This window comes from Serinus canaria, chromosome 3 (assembly GCF_022539315.1).
Source record: "Serinus canaria isolate serCan28SL12 chromosome 3, serCan2020, whole genome shotgun sequence".
Taxonomy (NCBI): Eukaryota; Metazoa; Chordata; class Aves; order Passeriformes; family Fringillidae; genus Serinus; species Serinus canaria.
In genome coordinates, this window is record NC_066316.1 from 15,548,120 (window position 1) to 15,566,122 (window position 18,003).

At 42.9% G+C, this 18,003-nt stretch overlaps 1 protein-coding gene across 1 annotated transcript in view; it reads right to left on the bottom strand.

Annotated features, from left to right (window-relative positions):
• Positions 1–6,633: 6,633 nt before the first annotated feature.
• The window catches only part of SPRED2 (sprouty related EVH1 domain containing 2), a 59,586-nt gene continuing 48,216 nt past the window's right edge, over positions 6,634–18,003 (bottom strand). The window contains exons 5-6 of the mRNA XM_030235661.2: positions 10,515–10,664; positions 6,634–10,100 (exon numbers count right to left, since the gene is read on the bottom strand). Of these exons, the coding sequence (XP_030091521.1) occupies positions 9,450–10,100; positions 10,515–10,664 (801 nt within the window). The 3' untranslated portion in view covers positions 6,634–9,449. The remainder of the gene's footprint in view (positions 10,101–10,514; positions 10,665–18,003) is intronic.

Sequence of the window (18,003 nt, forward strand, 5' to 3'; positions counted from 1 at the left end):
CTCACAGCACTGTTAACATTCAACTGGATTTTTTTTTAAGAGGCACATAAACTCTCCTGTTTGAGGGGATAAATCAATGACAAATTGTCTGATGTTGGGAAGAAATTTCCTCTGCTGGCAGATGATTCCAATACAGAGTTTCTTGTATTCTTTCCCTTTGAAGTGTCTGGTACAGGCTGTGGTTAGAGACAGGATATCAGCCTGATGAACCCCAAAGACATTTTCTTGTGGCTCAAAGTTCAGATGGTCACAAACAGCAGTTGTTCTGGTTACAAAAAGTATCACGCATTTGCTCTAAGTTCAAAAGCTCTCTGCTCAGCACCTGGATTTGCTGCTCTTCATACCACATCTTTACAACCACTTCCTTCAGGAACTGGCCATAAAAAGTGCTCTGATGGTGACAGCTCTTAAAACGTTATGTATGTGAGTGGGTTTGAAAACACATCCTTTCAGAGGTGCTTCTTTGTTTCAGGACCTTTTGGTCATGAATGTAACTACACAGGCATTCTTTCAGCCTTTAAAAAAAAAATCTTTGATTGGAATTTCAACTTAATATCAGAAATAATTGCTGCCATCTGGAAACCCTACAATCAGCTAAAAATGAGTGAAAGGTGGCTGAGGGAACCTCCCTGTCAATTTGTCACTTTTTAAGTCAAAACTGTTTACTCCTCCTACCTATATTTCCTTTGTGAAGGTACAACTAAATGAAATGTCCTGGTAATTTGGCACAGGAAAAAAACTGGGTGATAAGCTAAATTTAAAATCAGTGATCCAAGGGTCGCACAAACCCTCAGCTGTCACTAGGACACTTGTTCCTTTGCAGCAGCAGAAAGTGGCTCCCACTTCAAACAGCCCTTTTAAGACAGAACTGGGGAACTGGTGCACAGTGTACTAGAAGAATCCCCTTTTACGGATGTAGACTGTCATTGTATCCAGTGCCTCTGAGGAGGATCAGTGAAGGAGAATGATGGAATATCCTCAGCTGGAAGGGACCCATAAGGATCACCAAACTCCAACTCCTGGCCCAACTCCTGCACAGGACACCCCAACAATCACACCATGTGCCTGAGAGTGTTGTCCAAATGCTTCTTGAACTGTCAGTCTTTGTATTGGGATCACTCTCCTGAGGAGCCTGTTCCAGTGCCCAACCACCTTCTGGATGAAGAAACTTTTCTAAATATCCAACCTAAACCTTCCCTGACATAGCTTCAGGCCATTCCCTTGGGTCCTGTCACAGGTCACCTGAAAGAAGAGACCAGCATCTGCCCCTCTTCCCCTCCCGAAGAAGCTGTAACTGCAGTCAGGTCTCCCCTCAGTCTTCTCCAGGCTGATCAAGAAGATCTCATAAGAAGTTCACCTCAGAGAGCTTTCAGTGGAGGAGGAGTTCTGGGTGCCAAATCTTAAGATACTGGCATCCAAACACTTCAAATCTCAGGACAGAAATCCTGGCTTCACTTTAGTGTCTGGGTCTTTGGCCACTGAGTTAAGTGGAATTAGGATTTTACCTCAGGGAACTGGAGAACAGTCTCCAGTTGTCTCCTACCTGTCACTGGAAAGAGCCCATTTATTCAAAGTCTAGGGTAGCACAAATGCAGCAAATAGCATTGTATTGGGAATGGCTGCTAGAGTTTTGAAATTAAATGTATTTTTGCTACCTCTCTGCCACCCAAATTGCAGCCCTTCAAATCTCACTGCAGAGAGCTCTCTGCAAAGACAGGGGTAAGTGTGAGGACCCTGCTCACCCTGCAGCCTGCTCCAGGCCTGTGGCATTTCTGGCCACATGTGGAAGTACAATTATGTCTCAGCCTTGCAGCAGAAACTGTATTTAAACTGTGGAACTGGCACTGTTGCAAAGGCTGCCTTGCTCTGGCCAAATGGCTTACCACAAACCCCTCCATTTCAGACAGATGAATGAATGCACAGGCTTTCCTGCTTGCCAAATGCCCATGGTTTCCCCAGAGCCCAGTCAATGTCCCCCGAGAAACAGCATCACTGACCATCCAGCACATGACCCTTGAGCCACAGCAAAGCAGAAAACTCCTCTGAGCAGAATATATCTCTCTGCCTCATCCTATTGCTATTTTGCTTGCTATTTGGAAGCTTTCTCATTTCTGTGGCTGGCTCAACCACTTAATAAGGTTCTGGGGTTTTGCTCTAGATGAGGATGTTCACTGAGATCTATTCATTAAGCGAACAGAGAAATCCTGCAGGCATCCCCAAGATTTGGGGTCACTGCACAGAAAACCCCATTCATTGTTACCAAGCCACCAGGGTCAGCCATACAGCTGGAGTTTTACCTGTTTATTTAGTTATTTAAAGGGTGGCTATCACTTAGGCCTTTAGATCATGGTAATTTTGGATTTCTGTTCCAAAAGGATATGTACACATATACATATACATATACATATACATATACATATACATATACATATACATATACATATACATATACATATACACACTTCCAGTTTGACAGCCTGAGCCATGGTCCTGGTCTGAATGCTCCTCTTGGAGGCACAGATCATCCCGGCAGGAACACATGGAAACTTCTGGGAGCACTCCAGCTTAAACATCAGGCCCCATACCCATACATTACTGTGACAGTAGGAGCTTCCTTTTAGGTATCCCTCAAAAGAAAAGAAATAAAAAAAGAAGATTGTATTTCTTATTATTCATATCTCGGATGAACCATATTTCCCGCATCTGCGTTCATTCTCAACTTTTGTTTCCTTTTTTGTTTTAGGTGTTCAGAGTTTTCTGATACAAATTTATTGGGACTTGAATTTTGCAATGTTCAAACTCCTGAACAAAACCAGCAGAGTACTGCTTCTTTTGGTGACCCACGCCAAAATACTCTCTGCTGTAAGTTGTGGCCTGCACTTTTGCGAAATGTGGTTGAAAGTTATACTTTGTAACCTGGCTTTTATCATTGTTCTCAGGAAGTTGTAAAGAGTAAGCACTTTTAAAGTGAAATCACTTGCATTCAGTTGTTCTGGAATTGGGCTTTTAAAGTTGGAAATTACTCTCTGGGGCACAAGGATGATAATGCTTCAAACTTCAGAAGTGTCTGAACTTTTAGTTTCTGAATGAAGTCAGAGCTAAATGTAATCTGCATACTGGAAATCTCTGATTTGAAGATAGGGTACATTTGGAAACATTTCAGACTTGATACTTCAAAGGTCTCATCGTATTGACAAATTCCCTATCCCTGTTCTTTTTTACCACTGAAATGTCACATCAAGAGCTCTATAATTTAGTAAGATAACACTGGCACAACACTGAAGTGGGGAAATTAGGAGTGTGAAAATCAGCAAAGTGCTTGCTCAAAGCAGTAAGCCTGATAGCAGTCCTGTCAGTTGCCATAAAACAGATGTTGGCCAATTTAGTAGTTCATCATGACATAAGCTCAGAAAATGCAAAAAAAGGAATTCCAGTTCATGTGACATTTTCTATATAATTAATAATAATTAAGTAATTTAGATAAGAATTAAGTTTAAGGCTGTGTATGACTTGGCAATGTCTTTTCCATCCCAAAGTATGCATTAATTCTTGCTCCCCGAGGCAATGACACTTACTCCTAACATCAGTGACTCCTCGGGTGATTACATGAATTACATTAAGTCTGAAAATCACTTTGTACTTTCCTTGCCACCTCGGAGCACGGAGCTGTGATGGCTCAGGCAGAGAGATGGGATGTGTTACAGTCCTCACAAACCTTTCTCTTCACAACCACCCAGAGCGCTGCCATGAGATCCCGTCTCACGTGATGTTAGGCAGCAGGCTTGGAATCTAACAGAAGCCAAACCAAAGTCTGTCAACTCTTCCTAATGAATTTACAAGAAGGGAATGAGATGAATGGCATGGGATGGTTGTGCATTACTGCAGGAAAGCAACTAAAAATATTTGCAGGGATCTAAGTATAAGACCCCAAAAATACACACATACTTTCCACCATTTAAATATCTTGTCTCTGGGTGGAAGCCAAACATTTTTCTATTTATTTCCACATATGTCACCAAGATTCTAAGGAATTTAATTGCTAAGTACATCCTGGAAAATGACAAGGTGTTAGGAGGATGTTAACTCACCTAATACCGTGTGCTAAAGAAAGGAAAGCATCTCCTTGTTGCTCTCACAGAAAAAGACTGCATTTCTTTTATTACAAGAAGTTCTGTCTGTGATAAGTACTGAGAACACAAGCAATGATACCTCCTGTTTCCAGGCATCCTGACAGCTAATCTAATCTGATTTCTAATCTACATTTTTAAGTGGAATTAGCAGAGAAAGAAGATTTACACACCCCTTGCTTGCAGCTTGGTTTATGCCCCATGCAGAAAGGCTCCTGACAAAGCCCAAACTTCCTGATTAATCTTCAGGATGATAGGAGAAATGACCTTTGGATGAAGATAGTGGTGAACTTGTGTTCAGGATACTCCAAGCCAGACACACAAACCCCCCGCAACCATGACTTAACGGAAGTCAGTCAAACACTTGTTTTCACAACAGGGGTGAGTCTGTTTGCACATTTAAATTACAAGTTCTCCAAGCAGAGTGAGAGAAACCTCCCACCTAGTGATTAAAGGAGGCCAGGTGAACTCCCCTCATGTCCCTGAAAGCAATGCCAAGCATCTGCACTGCTGAGAAATGCTCGTTACTTTGTTCCTTAGAGAAGAACAGACCCACACTGGTTACCCCTTAAAGCTGCCCTCCACTCACTCTGCCATTCCTGACCTGATGCTCCTTCTATAAGGAGAGGCTTCTTGGAAGCAATTATAGGCTTCCTGAGGGAGCAGTCAAGAAAATCCTCTCCTTACTCTCTGACTGCTTAGTTTCGCAGGCTATGAGGAGAACAATTCATGCAGGTGGAACTGTGTTTGTCTGAAACCAAGGATGCCTCCCCATGGGAAAAGCCTGGGTGTGAGCTGGGTCAGCACACCTGCTGCTTAAGTAGGGAAAAGAGAGGCCTGGGGAGCCACTCCGACCCAGGCAATGGTAGCTGCACGCTTGGTGCCAACTCCTTGCTAGAAAGTGCCAAGCTGCAATTGTCGGACCCTAAAACTCAGCCTGGGTGGACATTATTTTAAAACATATTTTGTGTTACATTTACTAGTGAACTAGATTTTATTTTAAACCATAAAATATTCCATATGTGGTTTCATATGGCTGCAAGCTTACAGTACCTGTGTCCTCTCCAATCTCAGTCTCTGTGATTGTATCCTACCAAGAGGACAGTACCAGTCTCAGAGAGACAAAAGGAGTAAATTATACTGCAGAAAGTTGGTTGACGTTCATGGTACCTCCTGCCTTGATGACACTTGTGTTTTCCACAGATTCAGTGCCCAAATGCAACGCTTTCTGGTTCAGTTTAGAAATCTCCAGGCATAAGGAACACCTTTGATTTGTGGATGAAAGCAAGAGGACATTGCAGGCTGCAAGAAACATGGTTTTAGCCAGGCATTTTGTGGGATGAGCTAAATCCAAATGGCCAGGGAATAGGGTTGAAGTTCTTCTCTATTAGTTAAGAGAGTGATGGACTGTGAGCAATACTTTGCAGCTTTGCTGCTGATGGAGCCAAACACCAACACAAACTGAACAATCTTGTGTGCACAGAGTCCTGAACACAGCACCTGACCCACCCCGAGCATTTCTCATGAGGGCTGCACGTCTTTTTAAAAAACATACACATACCATCAGTTGTATAATAAATGTACACAGAAATCTTTGTTTATATGAGCACATCACGTTTCTAGGAATATGTAAACAAATATAAATGAATAAAGTGTGATCTTTGCTTCCTCTCCTACATACTGCTCGAGGCAGCTTTGTTGTTCAGCAGCTAAACAACCAGCAGCACATAAAAGAGGAGCAACAGCTTTGTCATCACTTACCTATGGAAAAATAAACCTGGGCTCTGCAGATGTGGTTGGTGCTGGCCTGACCAAGTCGTTGGAAATAATTATAAAACTTCAGATATACTCCCTGGTTTCTCCCTGATTTTCCCCATTGACTGGGGGCTGTCTGGTATCCAATTAAACTGGGTTATTCTCTTTCCATGCTAAACCTCTATGAGCAGGGATGGCAGTGCCAGGCACCTCAGGCATCTCTCCTTTCCAGTGGCTGCAAACCTGCTCCGTGTGCCCTCAGCAGGATGGCCCTTGCTCAGCAGCCACATCTGCGGCCTTGCCCTGCCACCCCTTCTCCTTGGAGCCTGCTGAGACAAAACAAAGTCAAATAACAACAGTCCGGCACCATCTCCAACTCGGCCCACAGCCTGTGGGGGGAGAGGCTCCCTGAGGGGGAGAAGAGCAGGGAGAGCAAGAGAGAGCCTTGGCCGCTGCCATGGCTGCCAGGGCCTATTGGGGCCAGATGCCGCCAGGCCACGTCCTCCCGCCAAAGGTGCCAAACATACGGAAAACACCCAAAAACCACCAGGAAAAACCCATCCAGCACCGTGCTCCCTTGCTGTGTCCGGATGAGAACAGCCTGTGCAGCCTTTGCCACCCAAAATTATAAAATCAAGCGATTTTTTTTCCTTAGAAAGCCAGAGCTCTGGAGATGTCCCCATCCTGTTTCCCCCTCAGTCCCCAGCCACCTCTAACACAATAAACAGCGTCGTTCTGACAATAAACGGCATCATTTTGATATGATGTATTTGTATTTACACGGTACATTTTAAAGCAATAGCTACACTGATCATACATATTAGAAACAATAAAAAAAGAAGTTAAGAACTAAAATGTACATCATACACTTGTATATATATTTTTTTTACACAGAGGTAAAAAGGCTTATAAAAATCAATACAACAGGGTTTTAACTTTTAGTATATAGATACATAATGATGAGGCTTCAGGCACTTTAATTTGTTAACGTGAGCAATAGCTTGGAAAAAAAAAAAACAAACAAACAAAAACCCAAAACCTTTCCACAACAGGAAAAAAAAATTGGTTAATGTTTTTGTTACCACAGATACAAAAATAAAATCTGAATAATTTCTCTCAAATGATTGATGTCAGTATTGCAAAGCTGACTGGGAGAATGCTACACACTGTTCAGCAGCAGTGTGAAAATTAAGGAGAAATATTTACAAAAAAACCACCCATTTCTATCCTTGTGCCCTTACACCACTGCCATCACGAACCAAATAACGTACGCAGCAAAATCTACAAGTATTACAAAAACTCAAGAGAAGAGGGAGGAAGGAGGAAGGAAAAAGAAAAAAATAAAAAGAGAGGGACTTTTTTAATATAACTTTTATTTTCAGACATACAGAAAGGCTTGGAGTATGTCTACTTTACTTAAATAAATAGGGGCACTTCAAGACCGGACAAAAAACTGTAAGATCTTTTTGTAGTGTTGTGCTTTATAGAGAGAAGATCTTACAGATGTTTGTTTACATGAAACAACTTTTGAGAACAGAAATAAAAGGAAAAGGTTGTTTCATTAATTATTTTTTTACGAGGCTGGCTTGATGTTTACTAGACACCATTGAGAGATTTGTCAACTGCTATTAGGCACAAAATATTTATATTTCATTCAGGAAACTCAGACATATAACCCAGAGTGTAACACTCCATCCCTTTTCCACTATCATTCAATTTTTTTTTCTCCAACTGAAAAAATCCCCTGTAACTGCTATGAATTAAACCTACCCAACTCTATAGTGTATAATAAGCACATTGCATACTTAATTCATGGTTGACTAAAAAGCTGTGATTAACTCTCAGAGGAACCGTTGGGACATTCCACCAAGAAAGAATGGCAAGCGTTCCTTTTACATTTATTTGGCAAATTAATTCTTAAAAAAAAAAAATCCTCTCTTTTAAGACTGATGTCAATGTGCAATAGAGGGAGGGAAAGGACATGCGCCCACTGGCAATTTACTGCAGAAAGAAATTATGGCAGGAACAGCAGTGCCAGCTTTGACAAGCCAATCCCTAGCTGCCTCAAAGTATTCGGATTGTACTATGCTAGTTAGAGCTCACTGCGCTAAATCTTTTTTTTTTATTTTTTAATAAAAATTATTTGGCTATTCCTTGTAATATATTAGAAAAATACTCTTTTTCCAAGCTAATTACAAGCCTTGTACACAAGACAACATGACATTAAAAAAAAAAAAAATTAAAGTAATATTATCCTGCTGTATGCACCTTATGCATCCACTTGATAAACCTGGGTGGTGAACTGGGGAGGGGAAAAGCCAGGCAGACGCCTCAGTCTGGCTCCTGCAAGGACTCACATGCTCCATCCCACACACAGGCTCACAGCAACGTGCTGAGACATGTGGAAGTATGTGGCAGAATGGGACCGCAGGTCACAGACTGGAAGTAGTAGTTAACATCCTGGCTTTGGATTTTTCAATACCTGCTTGAATTGCTAAATGTTGTTACTACAGTGGACGCGAATGTTCTCATGCTCATGTATACAGAAAACAAACACACATGATTTTCCATATAATCCACCACTTAATACAGCATTTCCCCAGAATTGCCATAATAGTGCTTTTGACATTGCATTGTTAGTAATTCTTTGCATATCAACAATTTTCCTCATCTGGAACCTTAGTGTTTTATTCACAGATCTCTACGCTGCTGTCTAATGAAGAAGTTCCCTTTCTTTTTGGGCAGAGCTCTGAAAACACATTTTTCCAATGTTATTTAGGGAAAAAAGAAAAGCCTAAATTTTAAGTTTCCCTTTCAAGTAGTGGTCTGAAATGATTACAGGTAAGGAGGACTATCAGATTCTCAATGGCTATGTGACTATGGTAACTGAGCCTTACTTTCTGTTCACAGAGCTTTAGGAACAGAGAAATAATTTAAGATGTTTGCTGAAAGAAATGACGATGGACCCTAGAAGAGAAACTGCAGCTTAGATGGCTATTTTTGCTTTGGAAAACAGAACAAAAAACCCAAAGAAAACCAGTGACAGAAATACTGTGTTGTGGTACAAGTTTGTTACTAGCACACCTTCTATACACACACAATAGCTTGACGGTAACTTAAAATACCTTTCAAGTGAGATCTCATTCACTAGACCGTCCCATTTCTAGAAATGCCAAAGCTTGCTAACACGCTGTTGGTACCACACAAGCGGAGGCAAGACAGACATAACCTGGAGATGTTCTACAATCCACCACCATTTAAAGCAGTTCTTCTCTCAAACTCATTTTAAATGAAAAAAAAATAAAAATTAAACATGTACAAGACAGTCTGTTTTGATTACAGATTAATAATACAAAAGTCTATGCTGTAGGTTAGTTAGTTAGAACAGTTGATGAGCAAATCAATGCAGTGTGAGCCCCAGACGATCCAATGTAAAGTGATCCAAACTGGTGGTTTCCGGATGCTGTCGGGCACAGTGGCTGCATTAAAGTGAGTGACCTCAGTGCTCCAAAACCAACGTGTTCCTTGAACTACAGGAAAAACCTAACACTTTGAATGCATCTGTAGTCATCCAGCAGCTTTGTGTTTTCCACCACAGCACCTGCACATGACCCCACAGTGGTAACAAGCCCTAAGCGGCAAGTAACAGCACATACATGGAGCAATGAAAGACAAGGCGATAAGGGCCATCCACCGGAGGCAAAACATTTCATCACTGGTGTCGCACGAGCAAGGATCTGTATAGTCTCCTTCTGGGTCAGACATACAGTGATAGAGCATAGTGTCTGCGCACCACATACAGCTCACTCGATGGATGCAAGTCTTGACGCGGTCTGGAGCATCCTGGCATTGACCCCGCTTATTCTCCTCGTGGTTGAACATGTCCCTGCAGTACACGCACCGCGACCTCTCACCATCTTCCTTCCGCCTGGGCTTGAATTTGACAGGTTGAGTCTTTATCACAGCACCCTTGGTATCTTCACCCAGGTCAAAGTCCGAGTTGTCTACGTAAGGATAAGTGTATTCGTGTTTCGAGGCCTCGCTTTTGGCAAAACGTACGTAGGAGTCCATGTCATCAGGATCAAAGTTCTTTCCTCGTGCTGGGGCGTGGCGATAATCCTCATACCCAGTCATCCAAATCTTCTCCCGAGGATTGATGCGTACTATCTCCTCCTCATCGTCTGGAAAGTTGACGTGCCGGTAGGATCGTGGTACTGACTGTGGAAGTAGGAAGGAGATGAAGAGAGAGAGAAGATAAATAAGCTCATTTTGTTACTGGTTATCACAGTCTCCTTGCTTCCTGAAGAGCCAATACTTAACAACTTTGTCTTTCCTTCTTTATATGCCCTTTACCATGATACATCATGGACTTTTTCAGCCTTAAGCTCATGAGGGAGTACAACTGGCACAGTCCTACACCGGCCTGTGTGCATGTGGCACAACATAACATGCTAAACCATAGTGTTACCTCCCCCTCCCCCTCATTTTTTAATAACAGGAAGCCATTTAAAGCTAATTTAGAAGAAAATGGCGAGAGCAGAAGGAGGGAGCTGTCTCAGGCATGTGGAGGAAAACCAAGCACCGGCAGATTCTGGCAGACACAGAGGTGGCAACACTAGGAAGAAACCTTACTTGTTCTAGATGGTAGTGGTCAGAGCTGTAATGGTCGTGAAGGTGTCCACGAGTGCAAATTCTTCGATGTTCACAGGATGCAGGAGAAGCCAGAGTTCGCACAGGCTGTTCCCTTTTCTGAGAGGAGTTGGAGGAGCTATCTGTAGCATTCTGTTTTAAATGGAAAGGGGGAAAAAAAACCGTCATACATTCAGCTGTTACAGCACAGGGCATTAAGAGATGTTTTGCCACTCACTGACTTTGCGCACACCTGCAATATTGGCAACACCTGACCACTGGAGGCTTCATGAAGTTTCACATAAAATACTTGAAGGAGGCAGATCTGTTGCCAGGCCATAAAAGCTGTCACCACACACATGGAAAAATAATATGCCATAGCCTGCCCGTGACATATTCACCAACACCACCTGTATTTGCTTGGCATGTTATTTGTTATCCTGGGCATGGCGGGATGATGAGTGCTCACCAGGAGCTACCTCTGAAGAGCAAAGTTAAACCCCGGCCAATGATGCAATCCTGTAGGTCCTGAGGGCTCAGACAGAGCATCTGTGTGCCCAGGCTGTACCCCACCAGTCCCAGGCTACAAAAATACTGGCAATTTTGTTAACCTTTACAAATTCTCCAAACACTCACTGAATCATTAGCTACTTGAATATCAGCTTTCCTTTAAAAACTTCAGCCTTTTTTTTTCTTGTTTTGTCACTTTTTTGCCACTCACTATTACTGCTCAATAAATGTTACTTCTGGTTTTATACATTCCTGGCTCCCTTTGAGGACTTTCTTTAGGTTAATTAGTTACGTCATTATGCAACAATGATCATGAAAGGGTGAAATATCACACAGTAACATGCTGTTGCCAATACCTACTGCTTCTTAACAATCCAATTTCTCTTCCTGCAGAAACACACAAAGTAATAATGTCAGCCACCATCTCTCCATAGCCCTTCCTTGGTTAAAACAGTTGCCATACAATATTCAGGTTTTTGCCCATTAATTCTACTTATAGGTTTTGGGGTTTTCATATTACCATGAATATCTATGGACAGTTGTAAAATGCACCAGCAAACCAAGAGCAAGAAAAAGAGAGCCTACATGCACAACAAATAGAACAGCTGTAACACTGCATGTGCTTGAAACACTGGTGCCTGAAATAAATCTCCACCCCACCCCCCTCTCAACTAATAAGATGTGCTGCAGCTGCAAGTCCATGGTCCTGATTGCCACTGCAGTCAGCTGAGACACAACCTCAAGAGCAGAGAAGAATTCTATCAGTAGTAGCAGAAGACTGGTTTTACCTGAAAAACCTTCTCTCCTTGTCAAGAATGTACTCTCTAAATACTACTTTCCAATGAATCGCACCAGACGCATTTCTTGGTCCAAGAATACAAGAACCCTCTTTGTGACTATTTGTTTATTCTGAAAACAACACTCTGAAAGACTCTGTCCAAAGGTGAGAACACCTTGAAGCATTACAACACAAAAACAGATGTTGGTTCTCTTTAACTCTTACAGCACTTTAAAAGCACTGAACTCTCAACTTATTTTGTTGAAAGCAAATACACAGTTGTTTGCAGTGTGATGTAAAGCCAGGCTGGGTTATCTGAGAGGTACAACAAGCAGAATGAGTTTTGAATGGCTGACTCCCATTAAGAACAGACTTCTAACATGTGTGTTTGTTTTATTTTTTTTTTTTAACAAGTACACAGAAGCAGATCAACTATTAACATAGTTAACAACACCTCTAAAGTGGAACCAATATTCAGGCTGCACCAATATTCAGGCTCTTTTAAAAAAGAGGTTTCATCAGTCTTCATAACTTATTGGACAAAGGCAGTTCAAATCTGGGGTTTAAACAGTCTTCAAAGCTAATTCTTGTGCTCTTAAGTCCCTGCAATATCTAGCACATTTTGGGGACGTTAAAAAAACAAAACAAAACAAAAAAAAAGAGCAGTTTCTACAAATGCTTTTTAATAACATTAAGCTTAAAACCTGTGTGAAAACCCTGAGAAAAGTCAGGATTTAGTTACAACAGCCATATTGGTACTCACATAAGTACCTTTCCTGCAGAGCTGTGTGTGGTGCAGACCAAGATGCTGAGCTGTGATTTAAGCTTCTCAGAAAGCCACACAACACACCCCATGGCCCAGGCAGCCCCAGCCTGCTCTCAAAGCTAAACTTCGACTGACATGAAGCAAAAAAGAGGCAGGGCCTTAAAACAGTACCACAGCAGCCAGCAGGACCCTTCACCTTCAGTGCATCCACAGCTAAGCCCTGCTGGGACAAGCCTTTTGTAGATACACTCAGAAAACATCACGGTGTTCACGGTCCAAACAATGCAGTCTGGGGAAACAACCCAGTGGGAGGTCATTGCACATACTGTCCTGCAACTGCCTCCCTGTCCTGGATGAAAATAAAAATCCCACCCAAACTAGATATAACTCCTTGATAATCTCAGCAGGGCAGCTGGGAGCTATAACCAGCCCTCCAAGCACTGCACTATTTGCTGCCTCTCTGGGAAGGCAGCATTTCTGCAATAGGCAACTGGAAAAGAGCTTTGTAGTGATTTTTATCTTGCCTGATTTGTATCTACCTTTGCTACCCTCCACACCTTCTTCTCCCTTTAGACCCGTCGGGGCGACTGAGCCTCTCCTCCACATGTGTTGACATGGCTACAAAACCTGTTTGCAGCATACCAGAGGCTGTGGCGCTGCTCTCTGCTTTCACCTTATTAAAAATTGCTGCATTTCCACATTCAATGTCCTCAGATTAGATGGGCAGTTTGCCAACACAAATACTTACTCTAAGCACCCAGAGAGGGGAAATCAAGCTATCCAAGACTGGATCTCTGCTCACTCTTCCATAAAGAAGTTTATGCTGACTCCTGGTTGGTGACACTAAAGGCAGTAGCTGGGTGACAAATGCAGTGTCTGCAGAGTTACCATGCTGACCATCAGCTGGGATAAGCACTGGTACTTTCCAAAAACCAATATTCCACCAAGGTCCCTCACTATTTCAAACTGACATAGGGGAAGAGTGCTCTTAGCACACATGAATGCATGGTCTGAGGACTGAAGAAAACAAAAGAGGTAGAAAATTCCTACCTCCCAAGCAGAAGGTCACCAGCAAACCCCACAGGCCCCTCACATGTGCTGGTGGGCACACTCATCAGTGATGTGAGGAGAGATATTAACAAGATGATGACCCAGTTTCCAGATGAAACTTGTTATTCACGAGAGTCAAAATGAAAGATGACCTGAAAACTTGCTTAAGAATCTCTTAAGGCAGAGAGACTTTTAACATGCTGGATGTTAAAAAACCTCCAAACATAATTAAACCTAAAGAGCAGCGTGACATAAACACCTTGATCTGACACACAGAATGATGCCCTCTGAGCCAGTTTTTGCTGGCCAGGAAAGAGGTCTGGGGATTAAAATAGGCAGCTCTGTGACAGTGTCCACTTGGTGGCTCAGCAACAGGTTAAAAACAAGACAACCACCAAGGCACTGCATGTACCTGCTGTGCTGCTCCAAGCTGTGTGTGGTGCTGGCCCTCCTCCACCCTGCCCCAGTAAGGGTATTTCCATCAGGGCAAGCTCACAGAGCCATGGCCAGGACCACAGAGGACATGGGAATGCTTCTCAACAACAGCTAACTAAATAGCCTGGGTCTCTCCAGCCTGGGAAAGAGATCATGGAAGGGACCAAGAAGATGAGAAGTATATTGAATTGTGAATCCCACAGGAATGTGAGCAGGAAGGGATTATTCTTTTAGTATCCTTCAGAAGGTAAGATCATGAGGCATTCACTGCAACAGGCTCAAATAAGGTTCAGGCAGAAGGAGGTACTTCTGATGGTGGCCACAGCTAAAATGAGGTTCAAGAAGCCAGAGGGAAACCCTCAAAAGAAGCTAAGTGACCAAGGATTAGAGGCATGATGATGCTTTAGGCCTCTGAAAGTCTACTGTCCTCTCAATGCCCCTCCACTGGGACTGGGACTGAACCTGGACTTGGTGACTGGTGAAAATCAGGCATATTCTCAAAGAAAAGGCACACTCATCCTCAGCCAAGTGCCACTAAGAACAAATGATGGTAGGACTTTGTCAGTGAGGGAAGCAGGGAACAACTTCTGTCCCCCACAAGAAGACTGGGACTTGGCTGGAATTATCTACCATCAGCATCACAGGCAAAATTTTGGGGAGGGTGGTGAAGGGTGGAAACATGAGATTCTTGCTGTAAGTCTTCCAAATACAAACACTCACCTACAGAAATACATCTAGAAAGGATGTGGCCTCCAGACACAGGCTATTTCACTGATGGAAAATCAGGTCCCAAACTACTGAGCCACTGGTCTCTCAGAGAAACACCATCTTCTTCTCCAACCTGTTAAAACCAATCCAGCTCCAGCACTTGGTTTTGAGGGGAAACTATTGAAAACATGCCCAGTAGTCACAAAAGAGAAAAGAACCCAAGACTAAAAGTTGGAACAGGGAGTCTGATAACAAACTCTGTTTCAACATGCCCTCAAATGCTTAATGATGAGAGATTTGTGCTGCTCATACCAGAACCTTCTGAGTGCTATAGCGGTCACAAACTCTTGTGGTTTCACTGCCTGGATAACAAAATCATTAATCACTACTGTAAGAGTCATTTTATAAAACCTGTGCAACACATTTCCTGTTGCAAGTGAGTTGGACATATCTGAGCAAGCACATGTACTGCATGTGTGGTATGGCTGCTTGAAGAAACACCACCAGGCTTCTACAGGGAAATGACAGTACTGTCGTAATTTAAAAAAAGAAAAGCATGTCCTTGTTTCCCCCTCAGACTTTCAAAAGTGACTCATTAAATTAAAAAAACCCAGTCATTAGTAAAGAAGATTATGTTAATAATTTACTGCAGTTTATTTCTCATCAAAATGGATTTGTTACACAAGAAGGCTAATCAGATACCTAAGCAATAAGCACAGATGAGCACCTATGAAAAAAACATGAGAAAAAGAAGACTTCTGCTTCTGAACTGGACTGATCACCTTGCTTTTAATGGCTTCACAGAACAGGTTCACTCTGTGTCATGCAACATGCAAGGCTGACTACAAGAAAGAAGAAATATTCCTCTCAGAATTATGAAGCAATACTATCTGTGGCAGCTTGTCAGAAATTGGCTGCCAGAGGGAAATTATGGAGTTCTGTCACTTAAAACTTCCAGAAGTGCTCTCTGCCAGCTAAAGGATTTGCAAGTTTGCTGTGAAAAATAACTGTGGGTCAAGCAAGACAAGATTTTTTTTTCCTCTCTAGAATGGTTAATGTTTGCATGAAGCAGGGGGGAATAGATGTATCATGATGTTGAACAATAAGCTTTGCAAATAATGGTCCTGAAGGAATCAAAACCCCATGCCAGCCCGGCCTTTGCAAAGCACAAGCCAACCTGCTCTCTATTGCCCTGCTCCACTTTGCCCATCTCCCACTGCCATGCAAGCCCACACATCACAACATCCAGATCCAAGGGGGCCCCTTGACAGGCAGCCCAGAAAAGCAAAACTTGGTGGGGCTCACGGTCTCACCTTTACCAAAGGCATCCTTCTGCAGCAGCCAAAGCTCCCTGCAGCAGCTCCTGGGCTCACCTGTGGAACCCTGACCATGCTGAAGAAGAGCCCAGTGCCACCTCGTCTTTTGAGAAGCCATCCCCACCATTCCCAGGACAAGAAACCCAGCTCTGCTTGGGTTGAGGAGGAGCCTGGAAAAGCGACAGCCAGAGAGCCGCATCCTCTGTGCCACAGCCCAACCACCTCCGGGTGAGACCTCTGCAATGGGCTCCCCACTGGCAGCCGGAGCCCTTGGTGTGCTCTGCCCAGGTGCAATCCTTCAGGAGCCCTGGCACGATTTCACTTGACCCTTTGCTTTCACTGGGATATGGGGAGGCACAGCTGTGCTATCAGTACGGAAAGGAAGAATGATAAAACCAGCAAAACAGCGCAGCAAGCGAGTGATACCGAGCTCTGCGCTGGCCTGGGCCTTATCTATGGAGCTGCTGTTTAGGAACGTCACAAAGAGGAAGTCTGAGAGTTATTTCGGATGCATGGCAGAGAAACTTCCACCTTTCCAAAGAAATTAAGATAATAGTCTCCCAGAACTCCCTCAGCTTAATCGTGCCAGACCAGAACAAGTCCTTCCGTTCTCCTCCAGCTTTTTTAAATTTTATTTTAAAGCCTATAGAGATACAGCACTTCTGGCTTTCACAGATAGTGGAAGAGCACAAATCCTAAATTTTGTCTCAAAACACCTTTTTCTCTCTATTCAAGACATTTAGAAAAGGGAACAGCTGACATTTTCCATCAACCTCTAACTGCACCCTGTATACTCAAACCAGCCCATTTCTATGAGACCTTAGATTATCCAAGTATTAAGAAAAAGATTCAGTGTGAAAAATCTTTTAAGATTTGAGACTCCTGTCTCCTAAGCACAAGCTTTTAATTTGTCATGGCAAGACAAAACCATGGAAGAAAATGCTTTTGTCAAATTTCTGTTTGCTTCCCATCACTGAAGACAAGACAGAAATTGTATTGCAGAATATTGCTTCCACACATTTTTGAAACATTTTGCCATCCACTGGGAATGGCTGGAGCTGAATGTAGTTCTACTCTGATGAAAGTCTGAAGGAAAAGCTTCATGTTAGATCATATTCCAGTTCAGTTCAAAGACAAATTGGCTGTACACAACCATTACAATAAGCATGGATTCAGACTTCTCCAATACCAGAACAGGAGTAGAATTTCTCAAATGTTTGTTTTCTAGTCATCCCTGAAACAAATACCAATATAAAGTGCAGACAGCTAGCTATTTTTTACTGCTACCTTTTCTTATTTTAAATTTTTGTGGTTATAGCTTTTAGTGCCATAAAGATGCTGGTGGCTGTGCTGGCTGAAGTCAGCAGAACTTAAGGAACATTTATTAGAATTCAGCACACAAGATCATCTCCATTAAACTCCTGCTAAACCCGACTCTGGCATCATTGGGCAGCTCTGAATGGGCCACAGATGTGGCTTAACAGCTCACTTCAAGAAGTGAAAAGAATATATGAGACTCAGACAGGATGAAATGACATGACAAACACTCAGATGTGGTAAGGGGGGGAACCTCAGGGAGATTTTCCTGTTTCACTACTTGCCTCATACAGGGCATCAGACATGTCTGCAAAAGCAGGCATTTGAAGAGATACAAAGAGAAACTTTGTCTGCAGAAGTCAAGGGAGGACTGAAGTAAGTCAGTATCCCATTTTGCTGGGACTCAGACCTGGACCAGAGGCTCTGAGCAGGTCTATTCAGCATTTCCTTCCCAGGATACCTCTCCCCCTTACTGCAACACTGGGCTAGAGCACTGCTTCAATGGAAAGTCTTTGCATCACGTACTTTTAAGGGAAAACCAGAATGTTTTAAGGGGGGGAAAACCAAACCACAAGCCCAGCTTCTAGGGCTGCTCCCCCAGGCAGCACAGCA